This window comes from Gossypium arboreum, chromosome 13 (genome assembly GCF_025698485.1).
Source record: "Gossypium arboreum isolate Shixiya-1 chromosome 13, ASM2569848v2, whole genome shotgun sequence".
Lineage (NCBI taxonomy): Eukaryota > Viridiplantae > Streptophyta > Magnoliopsida > Malvales > Malvaceae > Gossypium > Gossypium arboreum.
The window spans coordinates 63,295,034-63,315,326 of NC_069082.1; the positions used below are offsets into that span (position 1 = coordinate 63,295,034).

Consider the following 20,293-nt stretch of genomic DNA (forward strand, 5'->3'; position numbering starts at 1 on the left):
CTTTGAACTAGTCTACATGTCAAGAGGAAAGTGGACTAATATCTTTAATTAAATTAACCCATATTTCATTTTTTCCAAAATCACAAGTTAGCACCTTCTATTAGTCAACACATAAACAAAGAAACAGTCTAAGCTAAAACTGGAATCCGATGAAAATAATTTATAATGTTGAAATAATAAAATATTTTATTTCTAAGTACGCATGTGGGAATACAAGATTTTGTTTACCAAATTGTCTAATTCCTAATTGAAACGAAAGATACAAAAAATAATTAGGGGTGACGCCAAGAAAACAAAGCCTATTGGAGGCTTTGTTTATGAAAGAAACTAGAAATTAATTTTTGGTTGAGGAGGTCAAGATAAAATATAACTTGTTGGGGTCAAATCTAAAAGTTTTACGGTAAAAAGGTTAAGTTGAATTGATAATTTTTAAAATGAGTCTAAAATTGCAATATAACCATTTTATCTGAGGGGGCTAAGGCCCTCCCTGAATGAAACTTTAGAAAATATATTAAACAATTCGTCAACACCAATTTCAAGTCCTAAACCTTAAAAGTCTTGATTGTTTCTCCATATCCAAATATGTATATGTATATGCATATGCATCAAAGTACCATATAAAAACATACGCAATCTGTATCTCAAAATAAAAGTAAATGCAGAGCTTTGACTTTTGATATCAAGAAATTAAAGATTTTCACCTTATGGATGATGACATGAAAAGAGACTTATTCAATGAGCTACCTTTTTTCTTAAAACATCTTTGTAACTCCCAGAAACTCTCAAGTCTTCAGGTTCTGCAACTACGCCAAATACACGGACGGCTGCGGTTTGACGATGTCGGTACGAGCTTTTTCAAAATCTTTCTCTCTCTGTAACTGCCTTTTAATTCTTTGTTAAGTAGCAATCTAGAGGCTCAGGATCAATTATTCCTCCATTAAAACTTGCTTATTAGCATTTCCATGTTTCAATATCATCTGCAAGACACTATATGTTACATAGACTCCTCATTTCTTTATCAAATATTGCATACATTCGGTTATGGATATACGATCCTGCAATTGTATTAAGGAAAGAAAATTTACGTATAGCTATGCCAAACGCATACCTGTATCCGATACTTGAATCCAGATAAGATATGTTTAGATTGGTGAAGTACAATCATAGACTAGAAAATTGCCAACTTATGAGAATGATTCCTATGAATTAATCCTGGTGAACCTTCAAGCATCCCATGCTTTTAGATAAATAGATATGATTATATAGCTGAGATTTGTTCATATGAGACAAATGAAATCACCAAAGTGATCACCATCTGTTTCTATTTTTGTCAAACAAGCAAATTCATCTTCAAGTCATGAGCAATGCTTTGATTGTATCCTGGACTATGCATATTGGCCTTATTTTCTGAATTACAAGAAAAAGAAAATACTTATATCTTGGCTTATAGCTTGAAGAAATCATTACTGATCCAACATCTCAATTCTTTTGATCTTTTTTTCCTTTTTCAGATAGACAACACTGCCTTTGCTGGTCTTTTTGAATCCTTGTTGGCTGATATTACAGTAGTCACAGAATCAGTAGAGTGCATAGAAGTAGAGCAGGAGAGTTTCTTTGAAGCTGGATGCTACCTTTATCGAGTTTTTCCAGTGATAATGGAGTTGAAGTATACTGAGAAAACCCCGAAAAATGCAAAACAGATTTTAGAAACTATTTCCCAGAATGTCAATCTGGCAAAAGATCTTGTGGGAGATTGCGATAAAAATAACCAACCAGTTTCAGATTCTGAACTTGGAAGCATCATAGGCCAGCTGGAAGGGGTGATAAAAGACATAGGTGAGTGTTTGTGCTTGATACCATCTGCAACATTTGGGGGCGAGGGATATGCAGAAACTGCAGTCCGGTCTCTTTCAGAGGAACTGCAGAATGTCCACTTCAAAGTTAAGAGACCTCAAGAACTACGAACTAAAGAGCTTGAACCACAGATGTCTTTTGCAGCAGAGCAGCATAAGAAATCTAAAATGGCAACAGAAAGTTCTCAAATGCCACAACTAACGCAGAATGTCCACATTGAAGTTAAGCAACCTCAACCTCAAGAACTACGAACCAAAGAGCTCAAACCGCAGACATCTTTTGCAACAGAACCGCATAAGAAATCAAAAATGGAAATAGGAAGTTCTGAAATGCCACAACTAATGCAGAATGTCCACATTGAAGTTAAGCAACCTGAAGATCTACGAACCAAAGAGCTCAAACCACAGATGTCTTTTGCAAAAGAACCACATAAGAAATCAAAAATGGCAACAGAAAGTTCTCACATGCCACAACTAATGCCAATGGATTCAGATCTTTACTCTGTCAATGTGGAAGTCTCTGTTTCCACAGAAAGTTCTCAAGCTTCGAACATGCCATGCCTAAATGATTTCCTTAAAATTACAAATCAGAAAAGCCAGAATGAGAACGTAAACAAATCCTTGTCCACATTGCCACAGGTAGCTCATTATATCGAACCTATGTATGACACTTTCTTCTGTCCATTGACTAAGCAGATTATGGATGACCCAGTTACCATTGAGAGTGGAGTGACATATGAGAGGAAGGCGATAATGGAGTGGTTTGAAACGTTCAGTCATCTAGAGGATATAATCTGTCCAACAACAGGGATGAAGCTCACGAGCAGGGTTTTAAGCACCAATGTTGCTCTAAAGACCACAATAGAGCAATGGAAGGATAGGAATGAAGCTGCAAGGATCAAGGTTGCTCGTGTGGCATTATCTTTGGCTAGTTCGGATAATATGATACTAGAGGCAATAACAGATCTGCAACATATCTGCAAAAGGAATCAGTACAATAAGGTACAAGTGCTCAGTGTTGGAATATTGCCATTGCTTATTAAGTTAATCGGATACAAAAATAGAGATGTCAGATGTGGAGCCCTGGAACTATTACTACAATTGGCTGAGGAAGACAACGAAAGAAAGGTTTGGATTTTTACTATTTATAGATATTTTAGAACACTACAGCATGCATGATTGTAGAGCTTAACCAGAATATCTATTACATATCCTTCATAATTTTGCAAACTGTGGTGGATATGAACATTCCTGATCCTGACTATATTTGTTATCACCGAAACTAGAAGTTTTAAGTAAGCACTAAGACTTCAGAAAACTTTTCCCAGGAGATATGCACCAATTTCTTTACATTTTCTGCAGGAAATGATTGCTAATGCAATGGATTTATCAACGCTACTGGCGTTGTTATCAAGTAGCCACCAGTCCGTTCGGCATGCATCATTGCTTCTCTTGCTTGAGCTTTCAAGAGGTCAAGCTTTGGGTGAAAAAATTGGGTCAGCAACTGGAGCCATTTTGATTCTGATCAGAATCAAATATAACCATCAGGTCGATCACTTTGCTTCACAAAAAGCAGATGAAATTTTAAAGAACCTGGAGAGATTTCGAGACAACATAAAGCAGATGGCAGAGTATGGGTTCTTGGACCCTCTTTTGAATCATCTAACCGTAGGTAATTTACCTTTCTTTATGATTGACCTTCTTCCATATAATAAATTTAAAGCATTAGTTAGCTGATACCAACATTTCAAGGGAACTATTTAGAAACTGCACATTAAATGGCAGTTAGATTAACTGAAGAATGTTCAAGTTTGATCATAAAAGTCAAACGTGTTTTGAAGTCTAAGACAAGTATGCTGATGTGTAAATAAGCAGGTTCCAAGGAGGTGCAAATGGAAATGGCAAGCTACTTAGGGGAAATCATACTTGGTAATGACAGCAAAACTTATGTGGCCGAGAGGGCTTCTCCTAGTCTCTTTAAAATGGTGCAAAGTGGTAACACCATTATCAGAAAGGCAGCATTTAAGGCTTTAGCACAAATCTCATCTCACCATCCAAATGCCCGGATACTAGTAGAAGCTGGTATTGTCCAAATTATGGCTGAAGAGATGTTCGCTCGTAGGATATATGATGAACCAATGAACTCAAAGAAAGAAGCTGCTGCAATACTTGCTAATATTCTCGAGTCGGGGGTTGAGCATGATAGCATCCAAGTAAATCCTCATGGCCACAGGATAAGTTCAGATTATGTTGTCTATAACATTATCTGCATGCTTAAAAACTCCACAGCTCATGAACTCGACATCAATCTCATCAGAATCCTCTTATGCCTCACAAAGTCACCCAAGTCAATGGCAACAATTGTCTCAGTTGTGAATGAGACTGAAGCAAGCTACACTCTCATTGAACTCATCAATACCCAACATGAACAACTTGGGATTGCAGCAATCAAGCTACTCATTACCCTTGCATCACATGTCGGTAACACACTAGCAGAGAGGCTCTGCAAAACCAGGGGGCAGCCTGAGAGTTTAATTGAGAGCCAGACAGAAACTAACCACATCACTGAGAAGCAGGCAGTTTCAGCAAAATTCCTAGCAAAACTCCCCCAACAGAATCTAACACTCAACCTTGCTCTTCTGCACAAGAATGTTGTCCCCACGATCCTTCAGAGAATCATTTTGATCCAAAGAAGTGGAATAAGAACTAGCAGGCATGCAACTGTTTACTTAGAGGGCCTAGTTGGGATTCTTGTTAGATTCACAACTACACTGTATGAACCACAGATCTTGTTTTTAGCAAAAGCTCACAACCTCACATCGGTGTTCACGGAATTGCTCACAAAGACATCCAGTGATGAAGTTCAAAGATTATCAGCAACTGGACTAGAGAAGCTCTCATTAGAGACAGTTAAACTATCAAAGCCACCAAAAATTAAGAAAACCAAGCTTACAAACTTGTTCCACCTGCCAAAGCTTCTATCTTCCAGTTTATCAAAAAGGAGAAAGATACCATTACTGTGTCCAGTTCATAGAGGGGTATGTTCTTCAGAAACCACATTTTGTTTGATTGATGCAAACGCTATCGAAAGGCTATTGGCGTGCCTGGATCATGAGAATAACGAGGTAGTTGAAGCTTCATTGGCAGCTATATGTACTTTGCTGGACGACAATGTTGATGTGCACATGAGTGTGAGCCTGTTGAGTGAAGTAAATGCTATTCAACATATCTTGAATGTGGTGAAAGAGCACAGACAAGAGGGCCTGTGGCAGAAATCATTTTGGATGATTGAAAAATTCCTAGTTAAAGGTGGAAATAAGTCAGCTTCAGACATATCACAGGATAGGTTACTGCCTGCCTCATTGGTTAGTGCTTTTCATCATGGGAATGGTAGTACAAGGCAGATAGCTGAGAATATTTTAAGACACTTAAATAGGATGCCAAACACCTCAACTAGTTATTACACCATGTAAAAAAGATACCCCAGATTCACTCCGATGTTAAGTTAAAGCACCTGCCTTTATGAAGTACACCCCTTTATTATAGTATCAATCATTCTAAGTTGTTTCAGAAAGGAAAAAGAAAAACTTAATTTGTGTTATACTGTCAAATTGTCTACCAAATCTATAAATCTTATTAACCAGAGATGACAGATATGCTAGGACGATGTTTTCAAGTTCAACTCACTCAGACAAATTTATCATTATTATAGTCTAAGATCAATCCATGATACATTTCATATTTCTCTTTTAAAGGAACTTGAGCAAGTTTTAAACGGTGGAAATGCTATTGCACAAAAAAGGGAGAAATGTAGTGGAGGATTTTGGTCAAAGAGGCAATCCTTTCCAAGTTTTGACGTACCCAGAAGTCCCAGAAATACTGATTAGCCATGGAGACATGAACTAGAGAAATAGACAGCAAGGTAGCAAAGAAAATTAGCCTTGGCATGTAGCAGAACCAAATGATCTGTGAAATATTTGTGGGTTTTTGGCAGGCAGGATTCAGCCGGCAGCCTGTCAAATACAGTCGTTGACATAATAACCGTTGTTTCAACATTCAATGCATCTTCCTGATAATACCTTCCGAGACCAAGTCCTTTTTATGCGAATAATCCAGTGATTTGGTCATTTGAATAGTTAGCCAAAGGTTTGATCTACTCATCATCAGTTTTGGGCATAGAAAACAGCATCACCAGAAATCTCCACACGAGCATGTTCCATTTTTAAACAAGTGGAAGCGGACAGCATCTCTTACTAGTATCTCTCTCTGTGTTATCTTAGAAATATACTTAGTCGCATTATGGCAATCCCCACACACCCTAAGATTTTTAACTATCCGTATGGGAAGCCCGGGAGGGATAAATATCAACCCAAATGCAATTGCAAGCCTCTCACTGTGGTAATTAAGCATCTTTTTCTTTTCTGATTCCTCAACATCATGAAGAACAGTACTCAGATCCGGTACATAACCCTCTTCTATCATCTTGAGGTTTAGTTTGTCAAGCTCAGCATATATCCGATCTGAAAACGGACTTGTCTGGTCATCTGCTGAGAAAATGTGCACTTTGCCTTTATATTTGATCCAACTGCATCCCGGTTCCTTTCTCACTCCTTTATTTCTCATTCCCCTCCTTAATTCTGACACATAATCCCATTTTCCTTTAGCAGCATATATGCTTGAGAGTAAGATGTAACCTGCAGGATTGCTGGGCTCTAGTTCCTGAAGGGATGCAGCTGCCCATTTCCCAACTTCCAAGTTACCATGCAGTCTACATGAGCTAAGTAAGGTGGACCAACCAATTGCATCAGGAGGCATAGGCATTTTGTTTATAAAGCATCTTGCTTCCTCTAACCTTCCAGCTCGGCTAAGAAGGTCAATCATGCAAGTATAATGATCAACAACGGGCATGATTCCATGTTCTTTTACCATTGACTCAAAATACTGATACCCTTTTTCCACTAGTCCTGCCCTACTGCAAGCTGATAGAACACCAACAAAAGTAACTTCATCAGGTTTTAGACCATGAGCTAACATTTTTTGAAACAAATCAATTGTTTCATTGGCTTTACCAAACTGAGCATACCCTGACACCAATGCAGTCCAGGAAACTTCATCCCTAAAATTCATCTCATTGAAAAGCCGGTTAGCTTCTTCTATACTTCCACATTTGCTATATAAAGTAACAAGTGCATTAGAAACTGTTGTGAAAGAAATTAAGCCAGAAACTATTGCTTGGCCATGAAATTGTGAACCCTCTTCTAAGCTTGCTAGGTTTGCACATGAGCTAATTACACTTCCTAGAGTATAATAATCAGGGTTGATGTCATTTCTCTGCATGTCATCAAAGACTCTAATAGCTTCTTCACTGTACCCATTCTGGCCATAACCGACTAGCAGTGCAGTCCAGGACACAACATTCTTGTGGGTCATCCTCTTGAAAACTGCCTCGGCAGACGCTATCCTTTTGCACTTGCAATACATGTCAACAAGTGCACTGCCTACAAAGACATTATCCATATGATTAGCTCTAATTACAAAAGCATGAGCTTGCTTGCCTTCTTTCAGGGCCATTAAACCCCCACAGGCCGTCAACATACTTCCAAAGGTAAACTGATCCATAACCAAGCCTTCTGTCCTCATCTCTCTGAACAAATCAATAGCCTCTTTATACAAATCATTCTGAGTCAATCCCGTGATCATAGTAGTCCAAGAAATGGGATCTTTTTCCCGCATACTGTGAAACAACGACCAGGAATCCTCCACCATACCACACCTCAAAAACCCAGTAATCATTGTGTTATACATTACCACATTCCGCTCTGGCGTTTCATCAAAAACTTGTTTTGCATCATAAACAAACCCCGCCTTTGAATACATATCCATCAAAGGACAACCCACAAACAGATAAGATCCAAACCCAAACTTCACAATCTGCCCATGAATTTGCCTACCCAAATCAATACACCCTTGACTAGAAGACAATATAAGCATAGTAGAAAACGTAATCCTATTCAAATTAGCTGCTTCATCCCCCAACATTGAATTATAACCCTTCACAGCATCAGTTACCAAGGCACGAGAAGCATACCCCGAAATAAGGGAATTCCAAGAAACCCCATCACGCTTAGGCATGCGGTTAAATATATCATTCATGTCTGAAAGATTCCCAGACTTCGAATAAGTAAAAAGAATAGTGTTCCATGAAAAGAGATTTGGTTGGGGAATTTTATCAAACACGTTGCGTGCGTAGGTCAAATCCCCTAGTTTACTGTATGCATTAACAAGATTGTTTAATAGGAATGTTTCAGGGTCTTTTATGGTTCTAAGAATGTGGCAATGGATTTTCTTTGCCTGGGACCGGTTTCGGGTCTCGGTGCAGATTTTCAGTAATGAACAGTAGTAGTTAGAGTTGGAAGACATTTTCTGTCTATTGAAAACAATTAGTTGGCGGGAATTGGCGTTGGCCCTTTTCGGCCTAAAATAAGAGTAAAAGATACATATATATATATATATATATATATCAGCTGGTTTCGGTGTGTTTTATCGGCCTGTTTGAGGCATTGGGTTTTTTCTGGGAAGCTCTTTGTTGGACTGGATGCTGTCAAATTTTTTATACAAGGAAAGGGTTATCCAAAGATCGATATCAGCTGGAAAATATCAAGTAAGTCAACACTTGAATTCATTTGACTTAGTTACGAAATAAAACCGTAAGTGGTTTCGAAGAGGGGAAAAAATGAGTAGTAAGATTGAAGAACATTATGTGTCCTTAAAAAGTTAATAAACAAATTGCAACTTACATCTCTTAACTGAACAAAATACATCTCTTTCATCACTAAATTACAGTAAGACATCATCTAAGAATACTAGATAACACATTACTCATATATCACAAAAGATTTCCATATTATCAATCTATACAATCATACAAATGTATCACTTCCCTAACATTACAGTTAACGAACGACGAGCCTTCAAGCATGTGCCTCAGTCGAATGTTGACTCTGATATTCCTAGCTATAAAACCAGGTGAATAGCATCTTCGGTTATTCAATAAGAACAGGGTAGGAAAATAGTGACTGCATATTTTTATACTTCAAATTTTTGAAAGAGTGATTTGCGTGTCCTTGGCTACCTTCAAGAATGCGGTATAAATGTAACAGGTAGATGGTCATAATGAGCTGCCTGGGATAGAGCTATAAACCTTTTAGGATCAAAGTTCTACTTTCGTATGACCTGAAGGTTGAGAACCTGCAAGAGAAATAGATTAATTATAGTCAGATTGGAGAACATTCTGCCTATGACAGGCTGCAAAGGGCGCGTTGATAAAAGAGAGTAAATACCATTTACTTCTTGGCTGTCAGAAGCAGTACTTGTTCCATAGTTCATTTGGACAACATTGTGGAGCTCATCCTCCCATGCATTTGATAGCTGGAACCAAAATGTAAGTAAATTTGTAATCCTCATACGCTCATGAAGTTAAGCAAGATGTCAATCATATCATGCACTAAAGCCAAGTTTGGTTTTAAAATATACTAATAAAAGAACAAAAGGACTTACAAAGACTCAAGAGTCATAGGTTTCCGAATAATTAACCATTGGATGCTATATATACCCAAACAAATGCTTAAAGTGTGAACCATACAGAAAAGAAGAGAAGTAAAACCTGATTAGGCTCCTTGAATCCTCCAGTCATTGGTGTGAAGTGGGAACTGAGAGTTCTACGAATAATATCAGCATTATTCCCCATGACAGGAAAACCACCTGGACCAAGTCCAGGTTGAGATGGATGTAACGGAGGATAACCCACGGATAAATCAGGAGAAAACCCCAGAGTTGATGGACCAGCTCGTGATTGAATAATCTGTACTTCAATGGATTAGAAGAGACATATAGACATGAGTAATTGCTAAATCTACATGGATCAACTTACATCTTTTGCAAGAAGCCCTTCTATATTACAATCTACCCGAGGATTCACTGTTGCAAGTTTCATTGATAGAAACTGCAAAAGAAGAAAATAAAGTGACACATTAGGCTTGTGAAGGAAAGTTGATGGTTATATCTATACAGTATATGCAAATCAGAGAAAGTAATTGATGAAAGGCTCAGGAATACTACCATATAAGCCCTGAGGTTGTAACAATATATACATCAATCTAACAAGATTCACAGTTACTTTAGCTTGTATATATATTATATCAGATCATTTTTTATAAGATCGAAGTGTGCACCACTATACCACCACTAACTACACTAGATCACCAAGGAACCAATGGTGTGGAAAAGTTGTTGTGAATTATGCTCCAATACCTCAACCTGCCGCTGAAGTGACTGCACGTAGTTAATGATTTCATCTAGCATCACTGCCTTGCCTGTAACCTGCAAGAACCAATAAACCCTTAGAAACTGAACTACACTATCTGGTCCAACTGCGGCTAAGAAGTGAATTTGACTGTACTCCTTAAGCTATACCCTCCAAGAAAGCATACCTTATTGCAACCAGGTACAAGATCCTGCAGAAATTTCATCCTTTCACTGATCTTTTCTCTTCTTACCTGAAGTCATAACCAATTAACTCCAATCAGATGATTCAAATATTGCTAAGCTTTCAGTAAGTTCCGTGTAAGCTTTACCCTTTCTGCAAGACTATGGCTGTTTGTTGCCTGCCCTCTTCGGGCTCTGACATGGATGTATTCCTCTTTTGGTGGATCAGAAGCTTGAGAACCTTGTTTTCCATGTTTAGCCGTAGTCTTATTGACCATTGTAGTTTGGTTCTGGTCTCCTTTCTGTTGATTTTCAGCGCCATCCTTTGCAGCCTCGACAGGTGATTGGCTTCCCTTAGCTTGATCAACCTCAGCCTCCTGCCATAAAATCAAGTAACAAAAAATGCATTGTGGATCAGGGAAAGAATTTCGTAAACATTTTTTTTTTACCTGTACGATCCTTTTTCTTTTCTTAGAACTAAGAACCTTAGCTGAAGATTCACCAGCTGTACCGTCCAATGCAGAAGGTTCATCATGACCACCAGCACCGCCACTAGACTCGGCCTCATTAGACTCATTACCAGAGCCACCATTTCCTTGTTTTGCTTCTTCATTTGATCTCACAAGACTTCCACTGTTCCTCTCATTCTTGAGTGGGCTTTCTTGGGTAGCCCTATTTTCAGCTTGCAAATCTCTAGAAGCTTCAGTGGTCATCAACTTACTTCTCTGAGATTCCACACCAGATATTGATTTAACCCCACTGATTGTGTAAACATCTTGCGGTCCTTGCATCAAGCCCACACCTCTAGCATAGACACCCATTGCTTCAGGAATACCAAAAGGGTTCACGATATCACTAAAATTTCCCCCATTAAAGCTCGAGAACTTAGCAGCACGCTCGATGAAAGCTGAGTCAGTTTGTAACTGAGATAGGCTCGAAGGTAGAACCCCAGAAGCATTCGGTAAAAATATACCCCCTTTCAACATTGAACTTGCTGCATTCCATCCCATCTCAAATGGTCTATCAATGCTACTTCTCACAGAGGCAGGACCACCTCTACCAATTCCCATTGCATTTGAAGAGCTTGCACCATTTTGCACATTAATTTCACAAAATCCCAAGTTTTGTGAATTAGAAGGGTGCTCCCAAAGGTTAGAACAAAACGAGTCTCCCATTGAAGCTGAAGCAGATGAAGAACCAATAACCAAGGGATTATCACTAGAAACTAAACTCATAGGAGTACTTGTGAGATTGGAACCTCCAAACTGCCAAGCCGATGACATACCAGATGTCTGGTAGTTTAAGCTATTGTCATTTCTCTTCTCTAGCTCATATTTATCCTTTTCACCTACATCCATTCCTCTTCAACAATACTGCAGAATAACTTTGAATGCCTTTCTCCACAATTATGTTTGAACACCTAGGCAATAGTCCAAAGTCAGGCTCCTTAAAGATTTGACCACTACCTAAAAACACCCTCAACTGCACTTAGTCCAAGATTATCAACCAAAGATCAAAGACCACAAAAAAGACAGGTAAAGAGAACAACAACAAACATATCACATGGGAAAATTATCTAATTCTTTGACATATATTAATACACAATAACTTTGCCAACAAGCTTCAAGCTAAGTCCAGAAGGGATCTGAAAACTTAAGATATAAGAAATTTATAGTCCTAAAAAGCTAAAATTCACCAACCCCAAAAGAAAATCATAAGAACTGCTCAGAAGTATCAAGAAAACCACTTCTGCACTTCAACTAGTGAACCCCCCAAAAAACATAACTGCAATTATGTACCACAAGCTGAAACATCTGCCATTCCAAAAGCAACAACTGAAAATTGGAAGTACCCAAACTTGCATAAATTAAAAAGCCTTCTTCAGGACAAAAAGATGGAACAGACCAGAAAAAGGAAGTTAAAAAAAAAAAGCTGTAAAAGAAAGAAAGCAAAAAGGTCCACCAGAAGCAGTCAATTTAGTCCAAGAAAACAAAAGAGAACATTGGTTTCAGTACAATAAATAAAGCCACCCTTCACATTCAAAACCCTAGTCAGAATTTAGCAGAGAACCCAGAAAGAGAAAGGACCTCAACAAAAAGTAGAGAAAGAGAAAGATACCCATTTTCAGATTCTGTGCTTACTTTTATTGTACTCCCTCTGCACTCTCATTCAAAGCCTTCTTTTTTTCAACACACCCAGACACACAAAAGTTAAAGCTTTTATAGAATTTTTGCAAAGCACTTTTCTTTTGTGTTTGTGTTTGCTCAGCAACAGAGCAACTCTGTTACAAAACAGTCAAATAAAACCAGAGAAGAAAAGTAATAAAGGAGGGAGTTTTATTACTTTAGAGTGAGAGAAAATAAATGGGTATTTGTCTATTTTGAAGAAGACAGAGTGAAAGAGAAGAGTAATGGCAAATGTCCTGCATTTATACCCACGCTTGCATCAAAAAGAGAGCTGTTTGATCATTAACCACCGCCACTGCTACTGTTAAAATATTACAAAACACCTTTCTTCTCTCTTTCTTCAAAACTTCAAAACTTTTGCTTACTCTGGTCTATCCAATGTAGGGAGTAATTTTTTTTAAGAAAAAAGCAAAAAACTTTAAATCACTTTGGGGTTATTTTTTTAAGTCTGTTTTCAGTGTTTTTAATTTGTATATTTTAGTTATAATTATACCCATTTGAGCTAGCAACTGACAATGCCAACTACCATTAAATGATTTTTTTACTATCCCAGCAGTATTCTTTTTTTCTTTTCTGTTTATCTTATTTTATTTGTCCTTTTGATTAAAAAAGAACCTTGGGAGGAGAGCTTCAAGATCTTTAATGGAGGTTTGTTTGGTCAAGAAGCTAAAATCTAGCTCATTTCACCCTATATTATTATATTTCAGGGCTCACAAATTTAAATATCCATATGGGTCACTCATGCAGTGGCCATTACTGTTGATTTTCATTACGGGGAAGAAGATATGGCCAGGTCATCATAAGTCTACACGGCTAGGTCACACAGGCATGTGATCAGATCGTGTGAAACACATAGCTCGCGCACGGATGCGCACTTTGGCCGTGTGAAATTAACAGATTCTAAAGAAAAACAACACGGTGTTCCCACACGGATGTGTAAGAAGGGTACACGAGTGTGTCCCCTAGATCACACGGGCGTGTGACACTGTTCACAAAAGGGAATTTTTAAGTTTTCACGAAAATTTTTATAAGCTTCCGATCGAACCCCGGTTGGATTCAAATGTTTATAGTAATCAATATAGGCCCATTTAAGATACAAAATTTCATAATTTTAATTTATGTATCATAATTATCCCCGTCTAATGCATAAAAGTATTGTAAAGACTGCTAATGCTCCGTAATCCTGTTCCGGCGATGGGACGGGGTTAAGAGGGTGTTATACACTGAACATGTACATACTACCACTTCGGATTGCTTGACAATGGTGGTTTTCATAATTTGAATATCTTGTTAACCCAGATTTATTGACAACAGTGACTCTATATGTAAAATCTACCACCCCGGGTTGCTCGATAATGATGGTTTTCAATCAATTCACTGACTCTATGGCATGCCAACTATATCCGACTCTATCCGAACAGTTAATAGGGTAAACAAATTTTCAATTTCATTATATAATTCAATACATATTTCATCATATCCAATTCACCATCAATTCATCATTTCATCATGTAATATAGCATGTTTTAGCTCAATTACAAACTATCATATATAAATTAAATCATACTACTTTCCATTCTATTCAATTTAGCCCCTATTTCGATATTTAATCTCAACCATGACAATTCAAGTAAAATAACCATTGATAACTCACCTTAAAATTATATAATGAAAAAAAGTCATGAATATGTAGTAATTAAATTGATCTTGAATCATAGAAATGCAATTCGAATTTCCCAGTCACTCGTCGACAACATTCATTTTTCCTTTCACTCTTGAAGGTTCTGCATCAATGTTAGCTAAATATAATCACAAAGCATAAAACACCATCTGTAACATCCCAAAATTGGGCCTAGTCGAAATAGTGGTTTCGGGACCACAAATTCGATGTCAAAATATTTATTTTATGATTACTATGAGGCCTAGAATATGAAAGTAAGCATGTGTTAAAGTTTCATGAAGAAATTCTTAGTGTAAGGTATCCAATTGGAAATTAGGGACCAAATGCAAAACTTGGATTTTAGAAGCAATTTTCATCAAATTGCTTTAGATTATTAATTAGAAGGTCTTAAAGATTAATTTTCCCAATTTCTAATGGGCATGCATGGAAAATTTTGGAATTTAGTAAGGAAGGGCATTTTAGTCATTTGGTAATAAAATCAATAAAAAAGGGGGAAATGAAGGCAAAAATCAGCCATTCTTCTCCCTCTTGCTGCCGAAATTCCAAAGGACACCATAGCTAGGGTTTCTTCACTTTCCAAGGTCAATAGTAAGTGACTCCTAGCCTTGTTTTTAATGTTCTTTGTATTTTTTAGATTCTTGAAACATGTTCTCTCCATTTCTACCCATATTTTAAGCTAGGGTTAATGTATGCAAAATGACTCATGTGTGACATGTTTGTTCTTTGATGATTTATGGGGGGATATGAAAGTTAGATGTGTGTTAAACATCTTTTCCTAAGTGATTTTCATGAAAAACCCCTAAAAGGACCTTTTTGCAAAAGGTACAAAATATGTGGTAGAAATGTGAAATAGAGAAAAATTTGGGCTAGTATGGGTTTATAATACATTCGGCTAGGCTTGGGTAACCAAGGAATTGCATGTATTTCATTTTACGAGCCTAGGGACTAAGTTGTAAAATTTTGAAATGTTAGGGGCAAAATTGTCATTTTTCCTGGGGGTGAATTTTATGTCCGAAATAAATAGCATGAGATATTAATAATTTATTTTTACTGATATATACCCCGAGGAACTGATTCCGGAGATCGATCGTGGAAAACGAAAGGTTTCGGAATAACTGAAATACGAAACCTAAGTAATTACCAGGTAAGTTTGTGTAACTCGAATGTAAACTATCTTTAAATACATTAAAGATGTATGTACATGTATGAATTCTAATAGTAATATTTATTGTATGACAACTCATGAATTATTAATGTTATGATGAAATGTCCCAGTTGAATAAAAAGGGATGTCTGATGGATTACTCGAAAATAAAATAATAGAATAAAGGATCTAACTCGGATGGGTGATCCTATAGTGATCTAGCATCCCGAAAAATATGTGTGCTTTGACGGATTTAGCCCGGACGGGTAATCTGAATAGGATCTGAATTTAGCCTGGACTGGTAATTCAGACCTAAACTCATAGGAGTATATGTCATTGTAGGGGATTTAGCCTGGACTGGTAATCCCGACATTACTCTGTGAGTTACGTTGCGGGGGATTTAGCCTGGACTAATAATCCCACTATAAAAGTGAGGTTCACGGGAGTGCGTATTTAAAAGATCACTTGCATGATTTGATGGTAAACGAGATATCCATCGAGATTCCAAGAAATTCGACGGGATTAAAATGTTAAATGGGAATAGACATGTTTGAATTGATGAGCTCATCTATAAAGGATGTTACATTGTACTGGAATGAGACTAACTTGATGGTTGAGTACATGTGATAGGAAATTTTACTACGAATGTTTGGCTTGAATGTCTTATATGGTTGCATGCTAAATAACTGGTAAGTTTACTTTCCCGTTATTCGGAATTACTAAGCATGTTAATGCTTACCCCTCTCTTTTCCCTGTTTTACAAAGCTCGTGGACTCGTGAAGATTGGAAGATGATTAGAGCATTGTCAACACTATCAACTTGTCTTGTGCTGGTATATAAATACTTTATTTTGTTTCAATGGCATGTATAGGTTTTGGTTATTTTTGTGATATGTGTCATTGGTTGGCCTATGTAAAGGCTTAAATATTAAACTTACTCTTTTTGTATATGGCCATAAGACATGGCTCATTTTGATGTAGGCTATGAACTACTAATTGTGCTTGTTTGTGGTTAAATGTTCTTGTGATGATTAAATTTGGTATATTATAAATAGACATATGAAATGTGGCCAAATCACTTGGAATGGTTAGGTCATAATTGGCAATGAGTTATAACAATGAGCCAAGTCTAAATGTGTTTTTGAATGAGATGGAAATCCTAAATAGAAAGAGGATAAATTAGCATGTACATAACCGATGAGATGAGGTTAACATGCAATAGACCATTTATGGTAGTACTAGATCATTTTTAGGCCATGTTAAACATCATTGAGGTTCACGAATATGAGTGGTTATAGAGGGTGACCATTGGCTTAGATTAGTAGCCTCCAAAAGGGTCCACACGGATAGACACACGGGCGTGTGTCTAGGCCATATGTGACACACGGTCAACCCCATGGACATGTGGTATGGCCGTGTGTCCCCTGCACCTAAAAGTTTTAGGTCAGAATGCATGGTAGTAAAAATACAGGTAGAGACACGGCCGTGTGTCTCAACCAAGTGGAGGACACAGCCTAGCACATGGGCATGTGTCTTGGCTGTGTTTCCCTAAATGAATGATGATGTCACAAAGATAATGCTCGAGTTTTTGGGCACGGGCAACAACACGGGCGTGTCTAAGCCTTGTGAAGGACAGGGGCCAGGGACACGGGCGTGTGCACGACCTTGTGAGAACCCCTGTAGGTTCAAAATAAGAAATAAATTCAATTAATTCCGCATGGGTAAGGGACACGGGTGTGTCCTAAAGCACACGGGCGTGTGAAGCTTAACCTAGGAATTTTCCAAAAACTTTCTTTAAGTTCTTGGTTTAGTCCCGGACCATTCTCAATGTATGTCTTGGGCCTCGTAGGTCCATCATAGGGACATGATGAATATGATTGATTGGTTTTAATTTGGAACGAAATTTTATAGCCCAAAATTTTCCCGAAAATGTCATGTTCGTGCACAGTAATGCCTGTACCTTGTCCCGGTCTAGGGTTCGGGTAAGGGGCGTTACAGCATCAATTTCCATTCAATTCACAATCAAATACAATATTAAACATATTTTCAATTTATTCAATTTAGTCCCTAAACCTGAGACAAGCATAACTTTTGATCTAAAGATTCAGACTGAAATCTAATTTCACTTTTACTTATTAAGGACCTTTTAATTTCTATTCCTATTGAAAATTCATGAAATTTTTGCATTTTATTCAATTTGGTCCCTAATGTACAAAATCAATAATTAAGCTTTACAAGTTAGTCCTTTTTACGAACTAAACCTAATTTCTATCAATTTCACACCTAATTCTTCAAGAAAAAAACAATGGAAACTTTTTAAAAGTTTAAAAGTTTCACAAATTAGTACATGGGTTAGCAAAATCAAGCTTCATGGTTCAATTTCCATAAAAAAAAAGGCTAAAATTAAATGGTTGAATACCTTAAAACCCCAAAACGGCGTCCTCCATTTGGTTTCTTTGTTTTGGCCTATTGGAAAAGATGAAATTGCATCTCTCCTTCCACGTTTCTCATATATATATTAGGTTTATAATTTAATTAATCTTGATTTACCTAATTAATCATGTTTAGTTAAAATTAATCATAATTAAACTAAATTAATGGCATCTACCATCATCACCCACTAACCTTCTATAACATCTTGTATTTCAATGGTGCCAAAAATAGTAATTTCAAGACTACAAATTTGACAAGTGAGTTCGTATAATTGGTATTTAAATTAAACGAGTTAATAATAATTTTTATTGAATTTTGATTTGAGGAATTTTAACCAATTGAATTAAAAGTTTGTATGAGTGGTTTGGTTCAAAATTCAAGTGGTTATTGAAAACGAAGTATTAGGGCCTCGTTTCCGTAATTTAAGGCTGTCAATATTTTTATTAAATATGAACAAAGTTTTATTATATGTGAATTGAAGTTTGGTCCAGTAATTTTGATGATTTATTGCTTAATTGTGGTAAAATGATTAAATTGTAAAAGAGGTAAAAGTCAATTGTTACAGATTTAATATAGTAAAAGGCCAAAATGGTAACTAAACCATGGTTAAAAAGTCCAAGAGGTGGTGGCATGATTAAATCCACTAATCTTTTGGGCTATTTGCTCATTTAGTCCTAATTAGTTTAGGATTAAATTAAAATTAAGCTTGTTTAGTTAAAATTTAAAATAATTAAAGGACCAATTGTGAAATTAAACCTTCATTGGTTGGTAATTATACCATATACTTATATTATGGACATGATTTAATAGTTTTGCAAGTTATATTAATAGGGTAATTTAGTAAAAAGTTAAAATTAAATAAATCAAAAGATATTATCATCATTCTTTTCTTTCTTCTTCGTGGGGGGAGAACCAAATACACAATGGGAGGACCTTGCAAGTTTCGGCCGAGCTAGGGTTCCTTATTTAGTAGCTCAAGAACGAGTGGAAAAGTGAGAAAGATATAAAATTACCAAATAGTCCCTGTACTTTGTCGTTACTGCAGTTTAGCCTAAACTGAAATAATGGTTGATAAAACACTAGTTACTATTAATATCTCCTGAGCTGATGAACGTAGGATAGAGTACAATTGGCATGCCAATAGGTTATTTTGCGCACAATACAGGCTTGATATGAGATGTGATGAAGATTCTTGTATATTTATTATTCACTAAATATATCGAAGTTTTGCCTTTATTAGTGGGCTATCGTGTTATGTTACAGTATGTTAGCCTACGGGCTAGGCACTTAGTGCGGATGTGTGTTATCGGTTAGATTAGCTTATATGAGCGTATGGCGTGTTCTTGGATTGTTAACCGTGTACTCATATCCGTATATCGTTCATCTGTAATGTTCTTACGTTAAATGTCTTGTTATAGAATTGTTAAAAGATTATTCATGAATCTCCTGATAGCATTGTGGCTTGATAATGAATGATCTCATACTTGTTTATGTATAAACTCACCTGTTGTGATCTATGGTTGACAAGAATTCTGTTAAAAACCTTGTTGACAGGAACTTGGTTTATTAATCTTGTTATTTGAATTATTATGTTTAAATCAATAAGCTTTATCGTTTAATCGATGAACTTACTAAACTTTTTAAAAGATTACTCGTGTTTGTTATGTTTTTTTTAAATAACATTTTGTGGATAATCAAATGATTAGATCAACTCGAAGATTCACATTATCTAGGAATCTTTAGCATATTTTAATTTTTCATGGCTTACATGGCATGTAGTAAGGTTAATGAAATTGTTATAAGTTTATAGCTATGTGTTGGTTGGTTGGTATGTTTTTTATGATATAAACTTTAGAAATTCCTATAGTATGCCAAGTTAATTCTTAAGTTGTGCTTAATGTTTGATCATGAATGGTAGTAACTGGGTTGGATCTAGGCATGGTGTTCGAGTTCATGGTAAGCAAATTCAATGTATGTGTATAATGGCTTGTATGTTTGATTTAATACATAAAGATTATAAATACTATGTGATGTGAATTTGAAAGACAACTTAAGTTAAATTTAGGTAAGCATAATTGACATGTTTTGGTTGCCCTTAATGTGTTTTAGGGTGTTACGATACTGAACTTTGGCCATTGTCTTAACTTGTTCCAGTAGAAGTCCTTAGGTTATCAGTAGAAGTCCCATGCCAAAACTACCTTGTTCACTAGAGCACGTTGTACCGATAAAAGTCCAGGTTGTATCAGTAGAACCTATAATTGTATTGGTAGAACTCCCAATTCTACTGGTAGAATTCTGTAGCCTTTTTAAGGTCTTTCCATTTTTGAGTTCTATCGATACGTCCACCTAATTAGCGGTAGAGATCCTCTAGACTTTAAAAACTCGTTAAAAATGAAATTAATTCAAGGCTCTTTAAAATGTTTATTTTGTCCAACACTTTGCAGAAAATTTTTTTAAGTCCTTGTAGGCTCAATTAAAGCCAATAAATGAATGTATTACTTCAGTCTGAATTA

The 20,293-nt window shown here is 36.6% G+C and overlaps 3 protein-coding genes and 1 long non-coding RNA gene across 10 annotated transcripts; 1 reads left to right on the forward strand and 3 right to left on the reverse strand.

Moving 5' to 3' along the window:
* Positions 1-460: 460 nt before the first annotated feature.
* Positions 461-1,728, reverse strand: LOC128286674 (uncharacterized). Its single transcript, XR_008277294.1, has 2 exons — positions 1,109-1,728; positions 461-977 (listed from the first exon to the last, which is right to left on the reverse strand). It is a non-coding gene; the product is annotated as an uncharacterized LOC128286674 (long non-coding RNA).
* LOC108464059 (putative U-box domain-containing protein 42) lies at positions 464-8,817 on the forward strand. Its single transcript, XM_053024014.1, has 4 exons — positions 464-843; positions 1,512-2,981; positions 3,216-3,525; positions 3,729-8,817. The coding sequence occupies exons 1-4, from the start codon at positions 838-840 to the stop codon at positions 5,324-5,326; spliced, it is 3,384 nt and encodes a 1,127-aa protein (XP_052879974.1). The 5' UTR covers positions 464-837; the 3' UTR covers positions 5,327-8,817.
* Positions 3,985-8,273, reverse strand: LOC108464056 (putative pentatricopeptide repeat-containing protein At1g68930). Its single transcript, XM_017764134.2, has one exon. The coding sequence runs from the start codon at positions 8,271-8,273 to the stop codon at positions 6,042-6,044; it is 2,232 nt and encodes a 743-aa protein (XP_017619623.1). The 3' UTR covers positions 3,985-6,041.
* Positions 8,569-13,207, reverse strand: LOC108464057 (transcription factor bHLH49-like). Of its 7 annotated transcripts, XR_008277292.1 has the most exons (10): positions 12,479-13,202; positions 10,787-11,757; positions 10,487-10,714; positions 10,343-10,408; positions 10,164-10,232; positions 9,784-9,855; positions 9,517-9,714; positions 9,194-9,281; positions 8,986-9,101; positions 8,569-8,867 (listed from the first exon to the last, which is right to left on the reverse strand). XR_008277292.1 is itself a non-coding variant. In XM_053024015.1 (9 exons), exons 2-9 carry the CDS (start codon positions 11,693-11,695, stop codon positions 9,064-9,066), a joined length of 1,668 nt encoding a protein of 555 aa, XP_052879975.1. In that variant the 5' UTR covers positions 11,696-11,757; positions 12,479-13,202; the 3' UTR covers positions 8,569-9,063. The 7 variants fall into 7 exon arrangements, 5 of the variants coding, with proteins under 5 accessions (XP_052879975.1, XP_017619627.1, XP_017619626.1 ...); XR_001868225.2 differs by having other exon boundaries at positions 10,487-11,757; positions 12,456-13,204; XM_053024015.1 differs by having other exon boundaries at positions 8,569-9,101.
* Between the last annotated feature and the right edge of the window lie 7,086 nt (positions 13,208-20,293).